Here is a 25401-nt window from a genome sequence, read left to right as displayed (position 1 = left end):
GCCTCGAATACAATCATCGAGAAGTAACGACTTGTGGATCTACAAATTATTCGGAGAGGTTTTTCCTGGGGTGATAGCATGTCGATGTAGCAAATTGGTAGTAACTTGGTCCATGTTATTTGATGTTGTTGATCACAAACAAACATGACAAATTAAATTCTGTGAGAATTTGGTAGTTTACGTCATTCGCTTCCCATATCTAAAAAAACTTATGTCTTAAGTGCACTGTGAGTGTATGGTTTAGATTGCTACTATCTGCGATTTAGATTCAAATCGCATTTGACAATAAAAGCTGGTTTGCGGTGGTCATTGTAGGTAACAGCAACAAGAATGAGTGACCTGCAATCAATGTCAAACCCAGCGACTACTGGTTTTACCAACCGGTTTTACTATAGTTACAGGTTGGTGCCATTTGAATTGCTCACTTGCCTGGCACTTTACGAATCCTATTTGGACAATGTAACTAGACCCCCCCCCCCCCCACCTGAAATGTCATCCTCTGAATCGGTCTCCAAGTGCAGAGCAAATGGTTCAGAAAATGAAGAAGATTATTGTTCATTTAATAAGTGATTGTCAGCTTATGTAAATCGATGTTGGCTGATGTGCGCTGCAAGGTGTGATTATTATAATAGTATCAGACAGAAGTGTCATGATGGCTGATGGATGGTGAAATGAACAAAGCAGATTAGACATAAGGGACTATGATATGACTTGTCATGTTGAAGGGACTATAACAACAAACAAGCTGACATAAAAGTAATCGACAGAGCACTTTTGTACAGAAACGACCTGCTCCAATACATGGCATCTTATAGAAGTTGGCTGCAGCAGAAAAGGTTTGCCAATTTTCCGTCAACATCTGACTGTAGTGTACCAATGCTGAGGTTTATCCGCAGCACAATTTAGTGGGATGCAACAACTCCATTTTTGTAACCTCCCTTATAAGTACTCAAACTTTATTTTTTCAGCTCGTCTTTTATTTTCAGATTGAAAAAAATAGCCTCAAAATTTTTCTCAAAGATTCAAATCTCGCTCTTGGATATTAAATTTCATTGAAAAAATCTTCACAATCTGTCTTTTTAGGTGGTGACCTCGACCTTGACCTTGAACTTTCCCTCAAGGCCAAGTGGCAGGAGATCATCGGCGATGAATACGATATTGTGGTAAGTACAGGTTTATACCCTCCTTGTTCTGGACAAAGTGCACCCCCTGCGATCCACCGCTGTTTAAACACCTGTTAAAGCGCTTAATTTGCAAACTAGCAATTTCATTTGCTGCGACCTGCCATGTCAGCATGGCGATTGGTATGTGGACAACATACACATATTCACATGTGGGAATTCCATAGTAATGACTCAATGCATCAATTGCTTTGATACTGACTGAGGGGTTGAAAATGGAGGGGCATTATATTGCTCAAGCAAACTTCACTTTGAAGTCTGATCTGGCTTCTCCTTTGCCACCATCATAAGGTTTCTAAATGCCAAGTTTATAGCGCTTCCATCATCTCAAATTGCGTTAAATGCTATATTAGGGTGTGCTAAGCTTTGCATAATTGCTTTTCATACTGAAAGCCATATATTCTACAGTTGCATCAAACACTGTCAAAGCCGTATTCACGCCTGACTTTTTTTCTGTGCGGAGTTCCAGTTTCTTTACGTGTGCAATAAAAATTTAGTAGAGATCTTTGCCTTTGAGGTTGAATCGCAGGTGGAAGGCTTCTATCCATAATCAATGAAATTTGCCACGAAATGAAAAAAAATGTGTGAACAGATTTGGACAATATATTGATGTGGTGCTGAAATTGAACGGTAAATAATACTTTGAGCTTTATATCATTTATGGAGAAGCCCTCGCGGAGATGTGAAATTTTCCCGTGTTTGATTTTGTCAGTCGAAAATTGGGGTGAAATATGTTTGCACCAGTAGAAATCACCAGCAAAGGTCAGAGTGAATGTAAAAGTTAGAGCCAAGGTAGATCTTGCTTGATAGATACATGTAATCCACTTTTGATTTGGACTAGTCCACATCAGTGCCAATAGTTTCTGTTTATACAAGGAAATTTGAAAACTTGAAAAACAGCAATTTTCTGCATTATTGAAACTAGAGTCAGTTTGGAGTGCACTTAAGAGGTTACAAAATTGCTTGGAGATCCAATAACTCTGAGAATGTCTTGTTTGATTATGTGCACTCCGGAACTAAATGAGATGTTTGATCGTTTCTGATTTGATGTCTTGCCCAACATTCAGTATGGAAAGCATTTCGGTGGAAATCTGTATTGTATTGTCATCTTGAACACCAATGCTTTAATACAACATCACCCGGGAGAATCAATTCCCCAGCTTGTCGAGAATCAGGCAGGCCTTCCAATTTGCCGAGGTGGCCTGTCCTGGGAAAGTAGAAAGTTTTCCAAAATTTTGGAAAAACTGTGTTATGCTGGAGTCTTCCAACAAGAAGAATTTTCTATATATCTGGTTATGAGATTTTTCAAGCATGCTGTGCATCTACATGTAATATACAATACTAGCAAAATACCCACCCGATGGGTGGGTCTGTGGAGGGTGGCAAGTCCGGGTTGTTGTTTATGTGTTCGATGTGCTTTGTAGTACTTCGTGAAAGACAACATTTCTAGTTGCACATCTGGGTGTGTGCAGGGTGAGTCCAGTAGCGGATCCAACTCTAGAGAGAGCCACATATAACATCCCATGTGAGAATACATCTTCTTGTAAGTCAATGCCTATGGACTGGAATGTTTGGCCTTGGGCCTTGTTTATTGTCATCGCAAAGCATGGGCGCATCGGGAACTGTAGCCTTTGGAATTTAAATGGCAGGTCGCTGTCTGATGGTACCAGTGGAATTCGGGGTATGAAGGCATTTTCTCCTGAAGATGGGCCGTTTAGGATTGTGACCTCTAGGACGTTTGGGTATGTTTTGAAGATCGTGCAGCGTGTTCCGTTTGTGATATGCGGCGGGTTGAGAGAACGAAGAATGATCACTGGGCAACCTTTTTTTAGCCGTAGGGTGTGTGGTGGGAGTCCTGGTATATCCAAAGAATCAAGGAATTCTGTCGGGAAGTGGACTGCTTCTTCTGTTGTGAGCGTCTTATTGATGGCGGTGTATTTAAGTTCTTGGCCTGGGAATGCGCTGATGACTTCGTGATTGATCTGGTTGACAGTGTTAACTTCCACAGGTCACAGTTAAGATGTACCCATCATGATTACACCACATTTACCCCATCCCAGGCACAGAAATTAGGATGTAGGCTACATGTAGTAGGGCCTATCCAGCTCTGCCTCTGGCTGGCTGGCTTAACTTAACTTGCCAATCCACAGAAGCAGCCCTATTAATGACCACCGGCACCGCTATACTGATAACAACTACACAGTACACATTTATAAGCCTAGCCCTAACAAACATGCATATCATCCATGATGTTACGGCCATGGACATCACATGATTGATGGTAGGCCCTAGCATTTTCATTTTCATTTTGGCCCACACAAAACAATCTATCCAGCACTTCTTCCTAACTTGCAAAAGCAGCATAAAGCAGCACAATGCCTGCCACACGCCTGCACAGCACAACAGCACATCAGTGTGCTAATTCATGTCATTTTCCTACCTATTGTTCGAGTTTTACAAAGCAACCATGTGTTTGCAGAGGAACAAAAAGCCTTGCACACTGGATTGATATGAAGGCAACAACAGTGCACTTCTTAAGGTACTTACCTGTGTGCGAGACTATTAGTTCCAACCTCCTACAGCCAGGTGTCAGGATTATCCAGTGGGCTTCCCTATGTCTAAAAATAGAATGTGCAGCTCAACAAAGGATTTCCTTGTCAAAAGCACATTTTACATGTAAATTTCTTCAATTTCACATGCCTAAAACCTCACTGGCAGTTCTATCCACTCACAGATAGTTACCAAATTGCTGTCGCTGTTTTCAATCTCTAGTTCAAAATTCCACAGTGCTGCCATCTGGCCTCTGCATGCAAATTGGTGTCATCCCATGCTGCGCTGTTGGAAGAATTCGGTGATCAGAACTTAAAACCCTTATTGTGACCCCTTAAAGTCAAGATTCTGCACATTTTTTTTTCGCTTAAAACCTAGTGCAACCCACAGGCTCTATGTTGGTATGGACTGTCACCGCCTACGCACGCTCAATCTCTAGATGGAGTTCATCACAGAATCGGACTTCCTCTCTTATTGTATAGATAAATTGTGCATTTCAGCCTATTTCTTCTCCGTACCATTCTGAGAGAAAATAATAATCATGCTTTACATTCCTGATTTTTTTCCCCTGACATTACGGCACCATACAACCACTCAGATTGAAATGCGCTCCTAATCTAATCACTTGAAGTTAATTAAATAGGCAGATGCGAGATCTTGGTATCCCGTTCAATCTCATTTTTCCATTTCCCGCATCTTACGGAGTGTGAGGAATGTGCCTCTTTTATAGGAGGTCTGATGTGTAGACAAGTTTTGTGATGACTGGGGTTGTTCATAAAAAAACAGTTTATGAAATTGAATTTGAGAATGAGTACTTTAAATACACATTGTATCTGTACAATGCTGTTTTACAGACCTATATAGAAATACACCACAAGCAAATTTTGATTGTTACTGCACAATGAGCTTCGTTATTTCTAATTACCTGTGGGACACGCATCAACAATGTTCACAAACATACCAAGAAATATGCCTCTTCATCATGTCCATCATGTCCATCATGTTCATTGTAGTTCTAAATTTCCTCAATTTGGGTGACACACAGAAATTTTGTGGCAGAACAGGTCTTATTTTCATTCGATGGTGGATCCATCAGTCTTGTTGAGACCCTTTGCTACCTCCAAGGTGATCACCAGCTGTGCCTACAGTTGTATTGATTTCCAGGAGTCTGGCTTGCCTGACCTAGAAGAAATATACACAAAGACAATGGACAGATGTTTGAGAACATATTGATCACTGAAAGCTTTCTAAAGACTTCATATCCGCACCTGACAATAAAGAGGATTTTGATATGTGTCCAAAGTTGTCTATCTCCTTGGGGCATTTCATTGGCAAGAGAGCAGGGAGTGGTGAGATCTGGAGGTTGTGGGTTCAACTCTTGGAAGAATCAACGCCGTTCATCTGCTGAATTTGCTTCCATGATCCAGTTGAGTTCACCATATGGGGCTCTCATCATGCTCAATATGTTGCTGGCAATGGCTGATGCCATTGCCTGCAACAACAACCGGTGATGGCTGCATCCTGTAATCAATATCAAAACCACTAGTTACGGGCGATACCTGCAGACTAGCAACCTTTTTGTCACTCATCACAACAATAATCATCAATGGTCGCTGCAATAAAAACCTCATACCTGAATTGGGTGCTTGAATAATTTGATCATTATCTTGTTTCTGATGCATCTCATGATCAACGGCAGGTATTAATGCCAAGGTTACAATTACATAGGATAACTGATCGCATAATTTCAATACGGCAGTCGCCAATGAGACCATTAGCGAAATGAAGATGTATGAACGAGGGTGACATCGGGGGCAGTCAACATCTGAATGGAATAATCTATTCGTTAGGCTGGCAACATTGTGTGTCCAAGTAGTTGATGAATCTGCCGAGATAAAGCCAATTGGCCAGGAACCCGCATTGGCACCCAACCAAAGTGTCACTCTACAAATACTTGTTAAACATGTTAAAGGCCCCACAACTAGTAATTCTTGTTGCTTTGACCTGCAATTGAACAGATATTGAATTGTACAATTATTTTGGCCTAACAATTTTTTGGGTCAATTCGCCCTGTCATTTGGGCTACCCTGCACAAACGTCACATGGTAGTAACCAGTAGACCAATATAGCGACATCCTTGAGCCAATTGAAGATTTACCATTGTTACTCAATGCCGTGCACCAAGTGCAAAAAGAAGAATTAGCACATTACAGACTGCTGCAGTTGAAATGCGTCTTCAAGAAAATACAAATTTCTTCGCACCTCGTTGTACCTTGCCTTGGGCATTGTCACGTCATCTCCACCACGGTTTCAAACATGTTCAAACCACTTTACCTCACGATTGCCCCCTAATTGACAGCACTTACTAGATCACTGATTGATTCCCGTCACTGTACTTATCTAAATTGCCTAATTTACGTCGCATGTATTTGATGTGTCAATCTGGCGCTGATGGAATCCATTATCTGCGGTTCAGATGCACAAAAGGATGTGAATCGTTAATGGGGCTTGTGATAATTCTTAGTGCGGCATTTAAGAAACTGGCAAGATGTTTTCAAGACGTGTTGAAGGCCTGCTATGTTGGTTCAAAAAGTTGAAAATTGAACTTGAATTTCAAATTATATAAAAATGCCTTTGTGTTGAATGCTACAATGCCTTGTTTCAGTGAATTTTTGTGCATCATAGCTACACAGTGCAGCTTGGACAATGTTGGAGGCCACAAAGGATGTAGAGCATGGCATTGAAGTCCGCCCACATCACTATATCGTTTCAAATATCTTTATCATTCTAGGTTGCTCAACTGTCCAAGTTCCGTGAAGGTGGTGGCCTGGGAATCAGCTTGGAGGGCACAGTGGATGTAGAGAATGGCATTGAAGTCCGCCCGCATCACTATATCCGTTCAGTCCTAAAAGATGGTCCCGTCGGGATCAACGGCCGCATGCAAAGCGGGGACGAGTTATTGGAGGTAGGGGTTGAATTATTCAACACACATTGAGTGTTTAGTCCTTCTTATACATCCTGACCACCAAGGTTTTCGCATCTCAAAACCCTGGCAACTTTTAAGGGGAGTATAGACAACAAGGTTCAGGATGTTCATAGCCAAGAACTAGTGCTCTTCAATAGTTTTCAACTGAATGGTCTTGAGAGTAAGTTTAAAGAATTAATTCCCAATTGGTGGTCCTTGGTTGTCAAGTCAAGACTGCCGGGAACACAGAAAATGCTGACCAATGAGCTCATTCTGAACATTTGCCAGAAGACTTTAAAAGCCTATAGTTGTCCTTGGTCAAGGTTGGTTTGGACAACAAGAACCCCTGCAACGAAACGAAGCTTATCAGAGTTTCCATTACAAACATAGATACTTTTTCTGTGACCAAGGCCTTTTAGAATTTATCATATTTTGTGCTTATCACTCATCGGATACCTCAAGAACCATCTAAATTTGACGTATACCTTTCATAGCAAGTCACGTCCACATCAAATTATCACTTTTTGCTGCAATATGATCTTTTTCAAATGATGCCATCTTCACGAATGCAGAATTTTTTTCGAAGCCTGTCAGTCAAACTGACTCTTTATAGTATAGGCTAAAAAATCGCCCGGGAAACGTAAATGGCTCCATAATTTGATAGGTACTTCCTCCAACCGGATGCCAGTTGTAGATGCGTTCCATGAATAGATCGCTGATGAGATGAGATGTGCCACATTGATGAAAGTTTTTTGCACCGCACGTGCATAGTTGTCTGTGTCAGAAATAAACTGTCACTTATGGCATACAGTTTGGTAGTTTTTTTCCCAGCAGGGTCAGAGTTTTGGATCTACCAAGAATATGCAAAGGTTTTTCCAAGTTTGGAAAAGTGTTGTCACCTTGAACTCTGTTATGACCTTGACATTCTCACAATGACCTTGACATTCTCACAATGACCTTGACATTCTCACAATGACCTTGACATTCTCACAATCACCTTGACGTTCTCACAATCACCTTGACCTTGACCCAATTGTACGCTCTCTGCTCTAGGTGAACGAGACAGTCCTCTACGGCCTCAACCACGTGGAAGTCGTCACGATACTCAAGGAACTACCACAGCACGTTCGCGTCGTCTGTGCCAGACGTAAAACAGCTCAATCCGATCTTCTCTATGCAACTACCAGTGATCCGTTCTTCCAAGCTCGCACAGGCGACGAGGTACCCTACGCAGCCATTGACGACATGCCAACAGAACGACTCGTCAAAGCGAAATCCGAACAGTCGTTATCCACGGCTCCTGTGTCAGACTTTTCTCTCAATAAAAATAAATCTCGGTCGTTAGAGCCGCTCTCTGGCTTGGCGATGTGGAGCAGTGATGTTATCCTCATTGAGCTACAGAAAGGTGATCGTGGCCTTGGATTCAGTATTCTGGATTATCAGGTAATGTAGCAGTCAAGGTAAACCCTGTACCCCCTCTCCCCCAGGAGTCACCTCAAAATCCTTGTAATGGGAATTAGATACAGCCTATTTCAAGTGATATCTGATTGGCCTAAGGGTCTAACATTTGTTACAATATGATATTGACATCGTAATCGATGGCTTCTTTCTGTTTTAGGATCCAATGAACCCTCAAGATACTGTGATAGTCATTCGTAGCCTAGTGCCCGGTGGCGTCGCCCAGCTGGATGGGCGACTTGTTCCAGGCGATCGCCTCATCTTCGTCAACGACATGAATCTCGAGAATGCTACACTTGACCAAGCTGTCCAGGCTCTTAAAGGTAACACTTATGACCCTATTCGCTATAGCTTAGCAGACTGGGTTTGGGTTCAAATCCAAACTTGTATGGGAATAGAACTTCCTGCAGAAAATGAGAAAACAACCAACTGCCAACTGTCAACTTCCCCCAAGAGGTCAACAAAGAAGGTGTCTTTCATGCAGATTTGGGCCCTTTTTCGAGAAAGAGTGGTGTCCTGTCCCCCCCTCCCAGGACAGTTAAAAACTGCTTTGGTTCTTGAGCTTTACGAATCTTAATGTGATCTTTTCATTTGAAGGTGCTGTGCGGGGTACGGTGCGTATCGGCATAGCGAAGCCTCTCCCTCTCCCAGACAGCTTCCTCGGCAATGAAGAACAGGTCAGTTGTAAACAGCAGACGATGACGCCTGCTCGTGTGAGATCGTAAATAGAAATACGCTGTAGCTACTGGTATGTTTGTGATCAGGTTTCCAAAGACTGTTTGCTGTAGGTTTTTTCCTTCAGCATGTTCAGTATCAGTCAAAATGGCTGAAGTAAATCACTGGAGCTGAATGAATCATTGTTTTTAGCAACCACATTGATATGAATTACAGTAAATTGCAAAATTCGTTTGCAATGTTCTTCTTGGCAAGCACAGAAAAAAGAAGTCCGCTGCAGCATTTTGGCATTTTCATCTTAAACCCTGATTGTGAACATAATAGTATCTACAGTAGAATATAAAACGTGGGTTCTCTTCTCATGGTAGAGGGTGAAATCTGTCAATTGACATGAGCTGTATACAGGGTATCCCAGGAAAAAAGGTTACTATTTGACTTCTATGGTTGCTCCATCTGCTAATTCATAGGAGTCCATTAAAAATTGTACTCCCTAATTGTAAAAATCTAGGTTCAAAGGGGAAGAATCTTGCTTTTTTCTGGGCCACCCTGTATTTTATTCTAATATGTTTATTTTAATCAAAAGGTGAATTTTAATTAATCATATGTTTTGGCCCTCGAGGGGGGTCAAGGCTCGTGTGGTGTGTGTTAAATCCTGATGAGTTTAAACACATGTCTATCTGAAAATTTATGTCATTCATTTTGCAATAAGTTTCTGGGTGTGGAAATTGAAACGTTTCAGGGATGCTGAAGGCAGATCTTAAATGACCTTTGCGATGGAAAATATGAGAATATAACCGTGTTTAAACTCATCATGAACATGTGCTGTTTGTGTAGTCGAGTCAAAAGTCAAAACAAGCTAGTACTTGGGGAGATTGCTGCACCAATGTTACACCCACAATGCACCGGTAAGGTCACATGACTTCTACGCATGTCTGAACATAGTGTAGACATACTAAGATTCGATGTTGTTTCAATTTTGAAAGTCTTGTGGCGTGAATTAATTGTAGATAGATTTCTTGATCGAGCAGGTTAGAATTTTGACAGATGGAGTATATGACCGTAACTAGTTTTGATTAAGGAAGCTTATCCAAATATCCTAGAGGTCCAGGTTGATTGATGATAAGATGTTGGATCTATACGAGTTGCCTTATGCTTCTTGAAGGTTATTTGTGCTCTGCTGTTGATACATTGTTAGTATTCTTATCCAATTCCCTGCAATGGGTCGGATAAAGTTACTCATTGAAGCCAATAGTACTAATGTATGGTCGAAGTAGTCCATGTGCTTGTATGAAACAATTGGGTCACAACATCGCGAATTTGGAGAAAAATGGAAATGACCTGATACAATGTCCGAAGGATGTTTAGAAATCGACAAAAAGAGGCATCACTGATAGAAGGGACTAGGAGGAGACAGACTGGGTGTATCGTCATCTAGGGAAATGGATTTCATATCAACTTGATCAATCGTGTTGCACACACACTAACACACACTTTCACCATCACACATAAAGATTTTTGAAAGCAACTCATTGTTTTGTTACGTGTGTTTGTGTTCGATAACTTTACGTTTTATGATTAACTGTTTCTTGTGATTTACCATTCATTAATCTTGTTTGCCAATTATTTTGTGTATATCGACTATTTTATGGTGTTATTTGTATAATAGCTGATTATGGCTTGAAGTGAGAGCAAGAATGACAAAGATTTCTATTGACTGTATCTCTTTTTAAATAATTTGTCTGTTTTATCAGTCTTGAATTTTGATCGAATTTCTCAGATATATTCTTGCACTCAGTTCACTTTTGGCCTCTTCATCATATTCATGGTCGTTTCTCTCTCATGCATGCTCTCTATATCATTGTGTAAACATTTTCCCTGCATGGCGCAAATCATTGCTTGTTTCGTATTTTCTTCCCAATCCAGTTGCATATTTTCCATGGCCCCTCGCTCGCGAGATTCCTAATGGTAGGGCAGTGCTGTCGAGTTAAACTCTCATCAGTTTATCTGTCTTTAGAAACCTTGGGCATGGTACCCCAGCTATCCCTCGAGGATATATTTCTTCAGATTCCTATGATTTTGACATGTGCTGCATTGTTTCATTAAACATGTTAAAGAAGCTTCTTCAACAGTTCTCTGCCATTTTTGCTTCTGGCTAGTTCTAAACTTCCCCGCAAACTAGCAATCTTTGTCACTGTTACCTGTGATCATGATCATGCAATAAAAATCTGCAACCAGAATCAGTATCTGCAACCAGAATCAGTGATCGCAGAGACCTGCATCAATATCAAACCAGCGATTACCGGATTTACCTGCGGACGAAATCATCTGATCAGTTGTCTCAGAGATAATTGTTGCAGGTCACAGTGACAAAACTTGCTCCTTTGTGGTGCGCTGAACTTTACCCACTGCTATAGTAGGTGCTTTGACTATGGCCCTTGTGATCTAAGAGTCTGCCTAAACTACTACACTTCTACTGTCGTCCCCATCCACTCCCTTGCTTGCAGTCTCTTGATGGGTTAACAGGTTTCTGCGTAATACATGTTGGTACTGCAGCATTTCCTATAATTTACTTGCAAGCAGTATTTTTATAAGATACTTTAAAATTCTTTCTGTTTTGTCATGACACCCTTGAAACCTTGAATGCATTTTGATGACCAAGGAATTTGTTGCCCCTAAACTCACCATCTGAAAGAGCTGCCTTCTCAGCAAAGCTAATTCTTTGATTATCAAATGAGAGGTTTATATTTTCTTTTCTTATGTTCGATAATTTGTTTTATATAAATGTACATGTAGTGTGATTTTCATCCCATCTATTAATTTGAGTATGGTGAAGTTTATTTTTGTCTAATCAGAGTGATCAGCCAATGTCGATATCATCAACACTTCCAACAGCAATTCAGTAAGATTTTCTTATTTTTGGCAGTTATTTTGTCTGGGAATTAAACAAAACGCAGAGTTACGGTCTACAATGTTTGACTTGGTGGAGACTAAATTATGAGTAAGCTTTGATGTGAGCAAGATTAATATAACAAAAATTGATACCGATTTGAAATATGGTTATTTTGGTATAGACGAGTCTCGCTGTGGGACATATTCATGGGAAATTGGTTGGCTGGTCACTTTAAGTGTAATGGTAGATAGTTGATAGAATGCCTCCTTATGCATGTAGCTTATTTCTTCCTGATGCTTGAGTTGCTTCCTACCGCAGATGCCACGGATCTTTACCGGCTTCCCGGACATCTTCGCACCGCGGCCAAAGCATGAATTAGAGCTTGAATCGTCTACAGATGTCCCAGACGCTTATACCCAGCGGGATAACAGCTTTCAGCTTGATAACGGCTTACCGCAGCAACAACCAGGCTACCCCGACCCTCCTATTGAGTTCACTTTCGACTTATATGAACATGAATATGACCAACACGGCCATGAAAATGATTCAGATTTTGAGACATTTAAGATAAAAGAATACACGACCGAAGATTTACTTTTTGAATTGGATCTGCCACAGCATTTAAGGGAAGAAATCGAGGCGGATACGGAGGCCCAGGCCATGGCGGAACGCGACGCCCATGCCAAGGCGATACAGGAAGTACGAGCCAAGGCGGAACGAGATGCCGAAGTTGAGGCCGGATGGGAAGTTAACGTGAGTGTCACACCACCCCAGGCACCGCCCCGGCCTGCCCATCCCATCATCCAGGAACTCGACAGCGATTTGTCAGATAACAACACACCACCTCCGGCCTCGCCTCCTGTCGAGTTGCTGACCTTCAAGAGTGAATCCCAGGTGACCCTGTCTTCCCCTCCATTGTCTCCATCACTTCCTCCGCCGATTCCCATGCGGCACATCAACTTAATCACCCGTGAGAAACCACATTACTCCGCTGATTCAACACCCGAGGATAACAGCCATGCCCCGTTTGGCACCTATAGCGAGGTTGGTTCATTTCTCCATCTCTGTTCTCACCCGCCTACCTGTTTGTACTACACTGCTCAGGAATGCTCTGGTGATTGGATTGTTATGGGAGAATGCTCTCTGTCATTAATGGAACCCACTGTTGATGTTGACAGTACAACACTTTGTACTTGTACCTCTTCCTTACTTGTCAGTGGCTGATACCCCAATACCTTTAACATTGATGGTGATCCCTGGATTAGTTTGAAACACATATCCTTGGTGGCGGTGACCCACCACTGTTGACAGTAGACTCTGGCAATGTTGATGGTAATCCTATAGCTGTTAACAGTTAGGAATCAACAAGTATCCTGGGTCAAGCTCCCTACTAGTGTTGACAATAGCCACTGGTACTGTTGATGGTAATCCCACAGCTGTTAACAGCATATGCTGGTAATAGTTTACCTCCTAGTGTTGACAATAGCCACTGTTAATGTTGATGGTAATTGCACTGCTGTAAACTGTTAGGAACCAACACATATCCTGGATATTGGTTACAGTGTGCTGTCAAAAATACCCACTGTTACTGTTGATGTTAATCCAACAGGTGTTGACTGTTAGGAACCTACACGTTATGTGTGTTGATCTACCGTTTATGACACCAACCACTGGTGATGTTGAGTGTTATCACAACTGTTTGCTGTGACCACTTCACCTGTAAATACCTGTTCCCACTGCTATTAGCAGTACAAATTTCTGTTTACACTCTTCCACTGACAGTCGGCAATCCAGCACTTGACCTGTTGGGCATCTTTATACCGACATTGCTGTTAATGGTAATTGTGGTCACGAATGTCATCACGACTGTTGCCGTGTCTACCCAAGTTGATAGCACAACTTGCTGTCATCACCTGCACCCACTATAGTATTTACATCTACAGCTAACATGGCTATTGCTGTTGCCTAGTATGCACAGCAGGATAGTACAAATCACAGCTTTTCAGTGAATGGCTACTGCTGCTATACTGTTGATTGAAGCATGCCACCTCTTCTTGCAGTCAGGTGTATTGCCTGGACCTACTGTAAGGCAGTTTGCTTGTGCAGTGTGTCCTTGTTCCGTGTTCACCTGTGACACGCCACACATGAAATGAACCTTTGTTTGGCTTATTGGATGTTCCCATTGGTTGTATCAGGGAATGAGCAATGTAGACAATTGAAACAACGCCACAAATTCACAAGGGATGTACACAGCCTCATGTAACAAATCACCATCAGGCTACACCTACACAAGCATTGAACACAATCAAATATGATATTGCTGACAGAATATACGCATGATGAGTGGTGTAGAACTCTATTTCCAATCATTTTCCAATTCCCTAACATCTTTGAAATATTTTGAACTTCGCTTTGGTTTTGGATTTTGCCAGTTCCTTTAGACATAGATCGAAGGTGGTCTTGGTTTTGTTCAGGTTTTGGTTGGATACATTTATGGTGAAGTGTCCATTGGCTCTAAGTGCCACATTTTTGCTCTTTTTCTTCTTGAATTCTCTTTTTCTACTTGCAACCTAACTGACCCTGCATTTCACACTCAGTTACCCTATGATAACTCAGGACACCGCTCTATTAAGGGCAACATTTGTCAGTCCCAGGGTGTCCTCGAAACAGAGGTTCTACTATATATCGTTACAATTTTTTCTATCCCTCACAAAATATTTTGATAAATTTGACTTCCATTCAGTTCCAGTCTTTTGATATGATTCTCAACTTTTCATGATTGCTTTTCAATCCTACAGTTTTTGCCCTTTCCTCAATACTTGTCTACTTGATCCTTTGTCTCCCAAAGATGTATTAAAAACATTACAGATGGTCCATCGCTAAGAGATTGAAAGCGTTAATTTGTAACTGATTCAAATAAAGCATCCCGCCAACAAGAGATTTTTGTTGCAGTGACTTGCAAAAATTGCTGCTGATACAAACAATGAGAAGATTGCTAGCCTGCAGGTAACTGTTCATTTCCTGGTTTGATATTTGTTACAGTTGTAGTGATGACTAGTTATTGTTTTGGGACCTGTGATGACCCTACAAGTGAGAGAAATTTCTCTCAGTGCAATAAATGTCGCAGGTCACTGCAACAAAAATCCTTAGTAAAAGATGTTCTCAAATTGTCCAATGAAACCCACTAAAATCACTCTGCAATGCATAATCTTTCACTTTGAATTGAAGAGCTTGACTCGGTCATCTTATGCAGCAACTCCAGTCTAACTTTATGAAACTGTTACTTTAAAAAAGCATGTACATGTACATATATACGTCTCGACACTCACTCATCAATAGCATGATTATTTGTTGTTTTCTGTCTTAGCCGCATGGTCAGTACGACTACAGTGAAAGCTCTGACTCGGACTGGGCAGTCTGGCAGCCCGAGCTTGCCCCAAACCTGCCCGCACCCGCCCGAATTCAGGCCTTTAACAAGCCCAAGGAGGTCCTCATTATCGACCTGACCCCTGACCCCAAAGAGGTATAGTCAACCAACATCTATGTTTTTCGCTCGTCTGTGCCTTTGATCAAGAGCCAAGATATCTCAAAACTGCTTCAGTCCATGCCTCCAAAATTTTGTGGCTGATGTCACTTATAACCATAAACCTGTGTACGGCAATCTGGAGACACTGTCTGCCTATATTCCTTTGTGGACTAGAAGCAGTGCTGTGTTTGCCAGAATTTGTGTCCAGTTATGTATGCGCATAACTAAGTACTGCACCGTACCATGAGTGCCATTGTCTGGTATTGTGCCACTGTCTAGATATCTTGCTCTTGTACCAAGGCCGTGGGCAGATGGTATTTTATGCTAAGCCTTGTTAATTGCATGGTTTAATCATGTTGGACATGTTGGAGAGGCAAAGCTTTGGAGTTGGGATAGAGGTGTGATTGGTTCCCTTCCACGTTTTTTCCATACCCTTCCCTTCCCTCAGCCAGAGAAAAGACACATTTTTGTTGATTTTGTGGTTGTAAATTATTGAGGTTGTAAGCCCGGTGTAGGGAATAATGAAAGGCTTCTATAACAGGTCTTAAGGCTATATCAGCAATGTTCTAGTGCAGTATTCAAGAGGACACCTCTAAAATGAATAGCTGTTTTACCCCTCAAACTCAAAGAGAAAATGATATTTGTCTACATATACCTTTGAGAATCTTTGTCATCCTCTCTATTTTGTTTAGTTCTTCAATCTGTCTTCTTCAAATTCTTCAGAATTATCAATAGTTGTTTATTCTTCTTCACATTTACTATCAATGGTTTCAATCTGGCAGTGAAGAACTTCAATTTTCAACTTTATCTTTGAATAGAAAATTTTGTAAATTTTCTTTCGATTCGAACTTTCTTCTTTATTCCTGCCTCTGTTGGCAGATGCATATTTACTATTTGATCTAAGCATGCATTTAAACCACACACTTAATTTCAAGATAAACAGTGCTTCCATCTCTTGGACGAGATGGAATCTGACTCTGCTGAGATGTGTGTCATGATACGACTAACCAACCTTTTATATCTGAATTCCTTTTGAACGATTTCCTCCTCCTACTAAAGAATCAACACAGTAGCGTTCTTGATATTGAAAATCATCTTTTTAAAAGTGAACTAACGCCTGTGATATGTGAAAACTATTACTCATTTTTGTAAAAGATTAAGCTACAGTATGTAAAGTGATGAACTGTGGTAGTGCATGCAGAATTAGTTAAGGGCGCTGATGAGAACCATGAAATCAATCTTCAGTGGCCTTAGATGCATTCAGGAATAATTATTGTTTTGAATTGCAATCAGCCAGATATTGCATGGGGTACTGTAGTATGAATTATTGCATCTGAATCTTTTTATGGAGAAACTCGAAACAAATGATTGATAGAAGTAAAACAATGACTTCCTTCCTTCGTAGATCTATTATTTATTTTTTTCCTTTGGCCGACCAAGCACAGCTGGATGAAGAATATCTGTGGAAAACAGCTGGCTGTGCGCATTTATGCATACAGGTTATAATTGTACCGAAGCTTTAATTGTACCACAGATCCTTACATATTGTGAAGAATTGGCCTCGGCCTTTATGGAGAGAAGAGATGATGGAAATATTTCTGATGATACGAGTGCTTGGAAGGTCAAAAATGTAACCTAGTTGAATGTGCGCAAACCTGAAATGACTGAGATCTTGTCACTTTCATGCCAACTAAGTTTGGTTCGAACTCATCTTTGGATGGATACAACTTCATTAGTTGTGCTCTTTGAGCAAAATTACTGACCAGTTTTTTGGTATCTCGAATTGCATTCTTATCAAAATTTGCTCTGTGAAAAAGCAGCATTTTCCAATTGCAACACATGGCTTGTCAGCCTTTACAGCTTCTCCTGAAAAGAAAAGTTGATTTTACAGGCAGTGTGTATTCTTCATTCCTTGGCTGGAAATCTAGTTTACTCAGTTTCAATCACCATTAAGTTTCAAAACTGTGGTGTTAATTTCTGTGGAATGTGTGGCTGGGTCCACAATTGCAATTACTACCTTGGATTAATCGATTAATCCTGGATTTCACACTCGGTCATTTGAGGTTGATAACGTTAAGTCTTCTTTGTTGACATCTTGTGTAAACTCTCTCCTCTTTTGTTGCACGATAGAGATGCCCGCCCGCATCGAGTAGTGTAGATCCTCTTTCTCCAAAGAAAAATAAAAAAATTCCACCACCCGTTCCGCCAAAACCAAAGTACAAGCTCCCACGGCTGAATCAAGTGCCTAAAACGGAGACTCCTCAGGTATGGGTTAGTTCTTGTTAGTGCATGCTGTTCTCCTGCTAGAGGATGAAGCAACGGTTTTGATATTCTACAGAGGGTGGCCAACACACTCTTAGAATAGCCAAAATGTATGTGATATGTACAGTATATGGGTTGGTGTTGGCTGTTCCTTTATTTCATGTCCCACCCTCACAAGAATCTTGCTGGGTTTGATATTTTTGAAGGGAGGCTGGCACTTGTACTGGATAGCTGCAGTGCATGTTTGAGAGTGAAATTTGTACAGTTGTGGGCTCTTCCACTCATTATTGCCCCTCCTACCCAAGGTTTGTGGTATTGTTCTTGTATCGTAACACTGATTGTTTCACATTACGGGTAGCGTTCTTTTTCTGCGGCATATCGGGGTTGGCGTTTTTGGATTTTGAGAGATTTTTTCAATACTCGAGATTCTGAGAAAAGATAGATTTTTTGTTTTGGTGGAATTTCGTTGGATTCTTGTCAGGCATACTTTAGTCGAATATATAAAAATCATTTTGGCCACCGCGGATTTCAGTCATTCAGAGAAAATTGCAGTAATTAAAAACCAAAATGAATAGCAAACGTTTTAATGGTAGGTATTATCGAGAATAGACTAGTATTGATTTAGTCTTAGCACACATAATACCGTGATCTTCATGTAGTTGGTTGTTGCGAGTTAAGTGAAATTTTCTTTCGGAATCAGAAATGGTGTCTTCGTTTAAGTGTGACCTCACCCGTGAGTTTCATGTTTTCTTCCTGTTACAGTCATGGTCAAAAGTAACAAGCTTTCTTGCACGCAAACATGGATTCTAGTTGAGTCTAGATGCAGCCCTGTTGTGTAGTTCACAAGCAGAGATTCTTTTATCCATAATTAGTGAAGAATAAGTCTAGTGTAAGTGCATTTTGCTTGCCACAATGATTGTTACTTCTGGCTAGTACTGTGTATCACCTTTTGACCTACAAATTATCATTTGCATTCATAACTTTTATAGAGAACCTCTGGTTACCGTAAGGTAAAGGTTAAATCTAAGACCTAAGCATGAAAAAGTCTCAGTTACTTCTTAAGTCTCAATTTGGTGAATGTTTTAAGTCATTTGATGCAGATATTTTGAAGCATGCCTTTTGTGAATGTCCTGCTATGTTGATAAGGCGTTTCTCTGAAACCAAGAATTAATAAAGACGAGCCTTTATCAATTCTTGCCGAAACTTTGAAAAACATTGGTGTTCAGGTGGCAGTTTTCTGTCATGGTTTTTTCATCTTTCTATAATATTATTGGTTGTTTTAAGTCTATCGGGTGTTATGTGGTGATTTCTGAGTGTGTTTAGTGATTATTTCATCGAGTATTTTCTGATATTGGTTTTCAGCGTGATGTTTTAACAGCATGAGACACATCTGGGGAACTCTACTGAAGAAAAACCCCATCAGCACTGCTGACTCCATTAAGAACAAAACATGTACTCAAGTCATCCGAATCATCTATTGAATGATTTTTGCACATGCGGGCTGTTTTCCATTGACCGAGCCTCCTTTTTATTGCATTGTTATCATAAAGCCTTGACATCATGGTGTCATAAGTCCTGACATCACATTGTCAAGCTTGTCAACAACAGTACCAACGTTATGACTCGAAATGGAGGTACTGCTTTTGCAGCCTCAATGAGTGCAAGGTCTGGCAGTACTGCCTTCAAATTCTTTTGCCGGAATGCATCAAAGGATGTCAGTGGTACATTCTCTTGGCGTGTCTCATGCTGTACCTTGTTTCTACAGAGGGGAATGGAGTATTTTGGTTGTAGGAACAAGGTTGTTGAATGATTTTGAGAATATAGTATCATATATTCTTTATATGAGTACCTCTGCTTCCCTTAGTATGTTTAATACACCAACTTGTGCATAGTTTGTTCAAATCTTGTGCTGTTTCCACAGGCTATAACATTTTGCTTTTTCACACTAAATGAATGAGAGCAATGCACATATTTTTTATTGAACAGACTCTGCACAAATCCTTTACTTCAGTCTCTTTTCTTGATAAGGATTGACGATTGTCAAATCATCAGCCCTTTTGTCTGTTTCATCCAAATCTACCGAGCTTAGGATGATATTTAATTTGGCAGATTGCGAAATTTCTATTGGTGTTTCCCATAAAAATAAAATTGCTATATTTTTCACCAAATCTGCCAAAATTTTGGGGTTTGCAGTATGCAGTATGTGTATGCCACCTTTCCTGCCGTCACTCTATTTCGAATTGGGCAATGCAAAAAGTTAATAATATGACCAAGAATTAGTCCTTATAAATTCTTGATATCACTAAGCATTCTTATTATGTACTATACTTCAGTGCCTAAGGTGGGCAGATTTGGATTCCATAACAATATTAACCTCGTCATCTCCACTCAATGAATTAACGTCGCAATATCTGATGATTCTTTAGGACTCGGACTCGGAGGTAGATGCACCTCCCCTCCCAACGTCTCCTCCACCCGACATGGGTATCCAGCGCTCCTACCCAGCGCCTGAAGAGTCTAAGGTAACACACCGACAGGACTAGTAACGCCCTCTTTGCGCTACTTCAAGGACTGTACGATAAAACTCTAACTTTCAGGGCCCTGCTTCATTGCATTTTTAGCTCAAGAGATTTTCGTTTAGTAACACACACCGTTATTCAGAATAGAACAATTAATCATTACTAGAAATTTGTAGCGATTCTATGCTAATTGCAAGTTCTGTTTGCCCTAGCAAGGGATAGTAATGGAGATTGGGGGTACAAAGGAACAGTAGAATTAACTTAAGGTTTTATAGTTTGGTGGCCATCTTGGATTTTGGTAGACACCTTGGAGTTGATACATAAATGAAACAAAAGAGATAGCTTTCCTTGGGTTAGAAGGGTCAAAGATGTTCACCCCTTTCTCAAGCTGGGGTCAGTGAATAGTCAGAGCAATTGTAAGCCAGAACTAATGATGTGTAAACTACCGACTTAAAATACTGATAAAAGCTCGTACCGATTGTTAGAATGCAGCTTATAAATGTGCGCATAGAGCCAATAGATACAATTCGATTTGGTGGAGGGACTCCAGCAGCTTCTGCCCTGTCTAGTCCGGCCCTGATCCTCTAGATGTCCTAATGCACTAATATCTTCTTTATTTATGTTTTTATGCAGGTTTCTCAACTCTTGTTTCCTTGATGCACATTTTCATTGGTTATTAGACTTGGCTTCTTTTGCCATGTCTGCATGGTAGATTGTATGATGTTTGTCACAAAACCACATATTGTGACATATCTCCCATCATAGATTCTATGATGGCCGTCATAGAAAGGTAGAATCTGTGATGATTATCCTCCGTCATGAATTCTATGACAGAAACTCTTTGCATAACAACTCTTTCAGTGCTGGAATCATTCTTATCACATGCAACTTCCTTCTGCTGACTCAGCTAAACTGATCCATGGCAGGCATGATGCTGATACACAACTTGAATAAAAAGGAAAAATCGCCACTCATAGAGATATGTAATTTGCAATGTTGACAGGATATTTTTTGTCCAGCTTTAAAGGGGTTAATTCACCACTTTCACCATCAAAACATCCTCACCTGGTTACAGTTACTAATGTTACTTTTGCCTCTCTCCAGGTGATGATTATAGTTTCCTTATATTCCATATCTACATGCACCAAATTTGACCATGTATCATTCATTTTGTATATATCTGTATATAATTGCTTTGTATTCTCTATTGCACTCAGCGTTGTACATATTTTTCGATAATGTGGTTTCAAATAAAGTTTCTTGTTGTGACCAATTTCTATTGCAAAATCTTTGGCAAAGCACTTGGACATTTGTTGTTGTGTCCTAGATCCAATTTTAGTTGCAAACATATCTTTGGCCAGCAATGCTGGTAGGGATTGTTGATCCCCAAAAAGACCCATTTAGATACTGAAGAGGAGTGGTCCAATCATTCACCCTTGGGGAACTCCATTACCAATTGGCAGCTCTACCAAAGACATGCTATTCTTCTCATGATCAATGTTGAATACCAATGTGATAATCATAATTAAATACCAATATGGTATTCATAAATTCCAATATGGTATGCATGAATACCAGTATGGTACCTGGTGTTCTCGGTCTGTGTTACATGTACCTCAACGGAGATGGCTTTTCAATCTAAATTTCTGGCCAAGTTCTATAGCTCAATATCAGGAAACAAATTAGTAAATTAGTTTTCTCTCCTCAGGTGGCGCTTGGAATCACCATGGGCATGGGACATGATGCTCAGACGCAGCCATCGACCACAAGTGACCTTAGATCAGCGTTTGGCGAGTCTCCGCAACCCTCACCCTCGTCGTCTCCCAATGTTAGTCCACGGTCATGGACGGCTTACGGTGATATCCCTCCTCTGCCAAACGCCCTTGAACGTAACATTAAGATCAAGAAGGGTTTGGATCCATTGGGTAAGTTGTGTATATAGTACTCACAGCAGCTAATTAGAGGTAGTATTCAACTGGTCTATACTTATCACTTCAAATGGAGTTGCTTGGAATGAGTCGTAAATGCTGGCGACTGCCAGAGCTATTTCCTTTGTCAAAAAGGAACCCATGGCCATATTTCATTCGTATAATGATTTGGAAAATGCCAGAGATCAAAATGTGGACTGCAACTAAACATGAGAAGTGTTTGATTCAATATTTTCTGTTTTGATCCAGGGGTGACATTAGATGCTGTTGATAAGGGCATTAATGGTGGCCTTGTGCGGTCCGTGCAGCAAGGCGGTGCAATAAACAAAGATGGCCGAATCCGAGCGGGTGACTACATTGTCAGCATTAATAATGAGACGCTACGCAACTCGACCAATGCACAGATACACGCCATAGAACGACGGGTTGCCCTAATCGGGAACGAAATAAGGTAAGGTGTGACTTGGACTGTATCGTGAAGTGGGTAATGCTGATTTTCTACATTTTTGTTCATTTGTCCAATGTACATGTGGGCATAAGCTAAATTCTGCATTTGCTGCCGAAATTTGATGGTTGATGCATTGACTTACAATTTTTGCAAATTTGATGTTCCAGTGTATGTTCTGTTTTGAAGTGGATTTGAATGTTTTGTTCCAGTGTGGCGTATATACCATCCGGAGATGCTGCTGTCCACAGGGAGTCCGCCCTGATCATGCTCCGGGAACAAGGCCCTCCCACTCCGCCGCCTACACTCCAGCCGTCGCCAAAGTAAGTAGCCAATCAAACATAAGAGGGCGCTCTAAGCGGGAAGAGAGGGGTGCGTGCTTGGCTGTGCTCTGAAGCTGTATTCGACACAACCTTTGTCGGGTCAAATTAAACATTTAAGGCCAGGTTTGATTTCATGCTACAACGTGGCCCTCTTGAAATGTTGAGGTATACCCATTTACAGCCAGTGATAGTTGTTAACCCTTTCAGTACGAAGGTTAACCCTCAACGTCCCTTATCGCAGATAAGTGTATATAGTAAGGTCTTCAGCAATAACTTTCCCAAGAACAGAGCTTCCCAAATCAATTGAGAAAAGATTGCTATTCCCCCCGTATGCCCTAGGAGTATACACTTGCATTACCTGCAGGCCACAACGAAATAAATTTTGAAGTTTGCAATTTTGATACTGGTTCAACTTGAGCCCACTCACGAACATCCCCCTCTCTTCTTGCTAGCTTCCTCATTTTATACTAACTCAGTACGATGTTGTCAAGTTGTAGCACATATAAATGTAAATGTTAATTAGGCGTGAATGTTGTTGTCCTGAATGCAGCCTGAGTGTCAAGGATGGACCGCTCCACATAGTAAAAAAATTGTCAATTGACCAATTTAAGGTTCATGTCTGCTGCAAATGACCAACTCCTTATGGCCAGTTGGCAAACTTTGCAGTCGACCTACCAGCAAGATTAGTCAGTTTATAAACTCAGTTGACCAATTCAGTAAGTCAAGTAAATCAAGCCAACTGGTCAGTTGACCAATTTTCTAGTAACAAAATTACATCAGTCATGGACTAGAAGAAATAATCAGCTTGCCTAGTCTGCATGGTCTCACGAAAAAAACTGGCAACAAAAAGCATCTCACACATATCAGACCACCCAAATTATGGCCGAGACTCAAAGCTTGCAGACACTTCTGATGATTGCTTCTTAAGCTTCAATTCCGCTAGCCTTTTTATCTGAAATTGGACTATTTTGATTCATAGCCATCATTTCTTTCTTACACTGTATTAATCGCACCCCTAAAGTTTGCGAAAAACTATTAGGCTGGCAAAAATAAAGGGATCCATGATAGCAGTCTCATCCTTGACATTTAGCTTCTTTTGCGTTGGCGTGTTAGTTGGACATGAATGTTTTGTCATCTTGTCACCACAGGTCATTTCATAGTGTCTCCCTCTATTTCTCCAGTCTTTAACTAAACTCTTTATCCATTCATTTCTAGTTGGTGTTCATTTTACCAGTTAGCTTTAAAGAAATCAATAGAACATACAAGAACATGAAGAAACATGATGCTAAATCTGCTACATGTAGGATGAGCTGGCAAAATTTGCCAGATAACCAGCTCAAAAATTAGATTAAACCTTTATAAATTGTGATAAGTCAATACATATTTTCTCAATATCTGACTTAGTTTCTCAATATCTGACTGAGTTTCTCAATATATCTGATATGGGTTCTCAATATCTGACTTAGTTTCTCAATATCTGACTTAGTTTCTCAATATATCTGACCCAGATTCTCAATATCTGACCGAGTTTCTCAATATCTGACAGAGTTTCTCAATATATCTGACCCAGATTCTCAATATCTGACTGAGTTTCTCAATATCTGACTGAGTTTCTCATATATCTGACCCGGATTCTCAATATCTGACTGAGTTTCTCAATATCTGATAGAGTTTCTCAATATATCTGACCCATTTTCTCAATATCTGACTGAGTTTCTCAATATCTGACTGAGTTTCTCAATATATCTGACCCGGATTCTCAATATCTGACTGAGTTTCTCAATATCTGACTTAGTTTCTCAATATATCTGACCCGGATTCTCAATATCTGACTGAGTTTCTCAATATCTGACTGAGGTTCTCAATATCTGACTGAGGTTCTCAACATCTGATCCCGTATATCCTCAACTTGCCATGCTCGTGCTGTGCTTACCACAACGCCACAGTGCCAAAACATCACACCTTCTGAAATATTAAATATCCGGCTAAATCCTGACCCAGAGTTGTTGCATCCCATAACGTCACATCATTGGTTCACGTCGGACGTTAGTTTGTCACAAGCCTTTGCTGTTTTCATTTTGGAAGTTATCTCCGAAGTGTGATATTTCTTCACAGTGCAGCGTGCAGTTGAACATGTGAGTGGCAAGTCCTATGTTGAAGATGTATTGCCCTCTTCCTGTATAACAGGTTGGTGTCAACAACGAATTACATGTAGTCAAAAACCTTTAGGATTTTAGATTGATGAAATACTCAACATCAATGTGACTTCTTATTTTCTTTATTGATACAGTAGGCTTCATTGTTGTCATTGACTAACATGCGTTTGAGTAGCAGACTGATAGTCCATGGTTCCTGTTGATATCTTTAGTCGTGCTAGTTTATTCCTTGTAGAGACCTGATTCTTTGGAAATTTCATTTTGGCATAGCGCTATAAGGCTGACAATCAGGAGGTTGTGGGTTCGACTCTCGGAAGGGGATCACTACTGATTTGTCTTGAGCAAGATACTTAACCCATAATTGCCTAGTCCTTGATTGGGATATACATGTAAGAACATGGTTCCTTGCATATGGTGCCTTTGCCAGTTCAATCAAAAGTTCCCCACCAAGAGAGAAACTTTGATTAACTGCTATGGACTCATCCTGTTTGGTTGCAAACGCTCATCCGGCCCTAGAGAAGGA

The 25401-nt window shown here is 40.6% G+C and overlaps 1 protein-coding gene across 24 annotated transcripts in view; it reads left to right on the top strand.

Annotated features, from left to right (window-relative positions):
* LOC135486577 (multiple PDZ domain protein-like) overlaps nucleotides 1–25401 on the top strand; it is a 242447-nt gene that overhangs the window by 128270 nt on the left and 88776 nt on the right. For 14 of the 24 annotated variants that reach the window (XM_064769472.1, XM_064769471.1, XM_064769464.1 and 11 more), the window contains 12 exons: nucleotides 1084–1163; nucleotides 6523–6696; nucleotides 7750–8139; nucleotides 8315–8477; nucleotides 8752–8831; nucleotides 12338–12763; nucleotides 15087–15242; nucleotides 17376–17510; nucleotides 19934–20029; nucleotides 21735–21951; nucleotides 22204–22405; nucleotides 22612–22722. In XM_064769472.1, coding sequence (XP_064625542.1) covers nucleotides 1084–1163; nucleotides 6523–6696; nucleotides 7750–8139; nucleotides 8315–8477; nucleotides 8752–8831; nucleotides 12338–12763; nucleotides 15087–15242; nucleotides 17376–17510; nucleotides 19934–20029; nucleotides 21735–21951; nucleotides 22204–22405; nucleotides 22612–22722 — 2230 coding nt within the window. Of the gene's footprint in view, nucleotides 1–1083; nucleotides 1164–6522; nucleotides 6697–7749; nucleotides 8140–8314; nucleotides 8478–8751; nucleotides 8832–12337; nucleotides 12764–15086; nucleotides 15243–17375; nucleotides 17511–18496; nucleotides 18518–19933; nucleotides 20030–21734; nucleotides 21952–22203; nucleotides 22406–22611; nucleotides 22723–25401 lie in introns of all 24 variants that reach the window. The other 10 variants (XM_064769466.1, XM_064769476.1, XM_064769477.1 and 7 more) reach the window with 10 other exon arrangements.

This window comes from Lineus longissimus, chromosome 4, assembly GCF_910592395.1.
Source record: "Lineus longissimus chromosome 4, tnLinLong1.2, whole genome shotgun sequence".
Taxonomy (NCBI): Eukaryota; Metazoa; Nemertea; class Pilidiophora; order Heteronemertea; family Lineidae; genus Lineus; species Lineus longissimus.
Note: the sequence above shows the minus strand (reverse complement) of the source record. Positions and strands in the feature narration are given on the sequence as shown.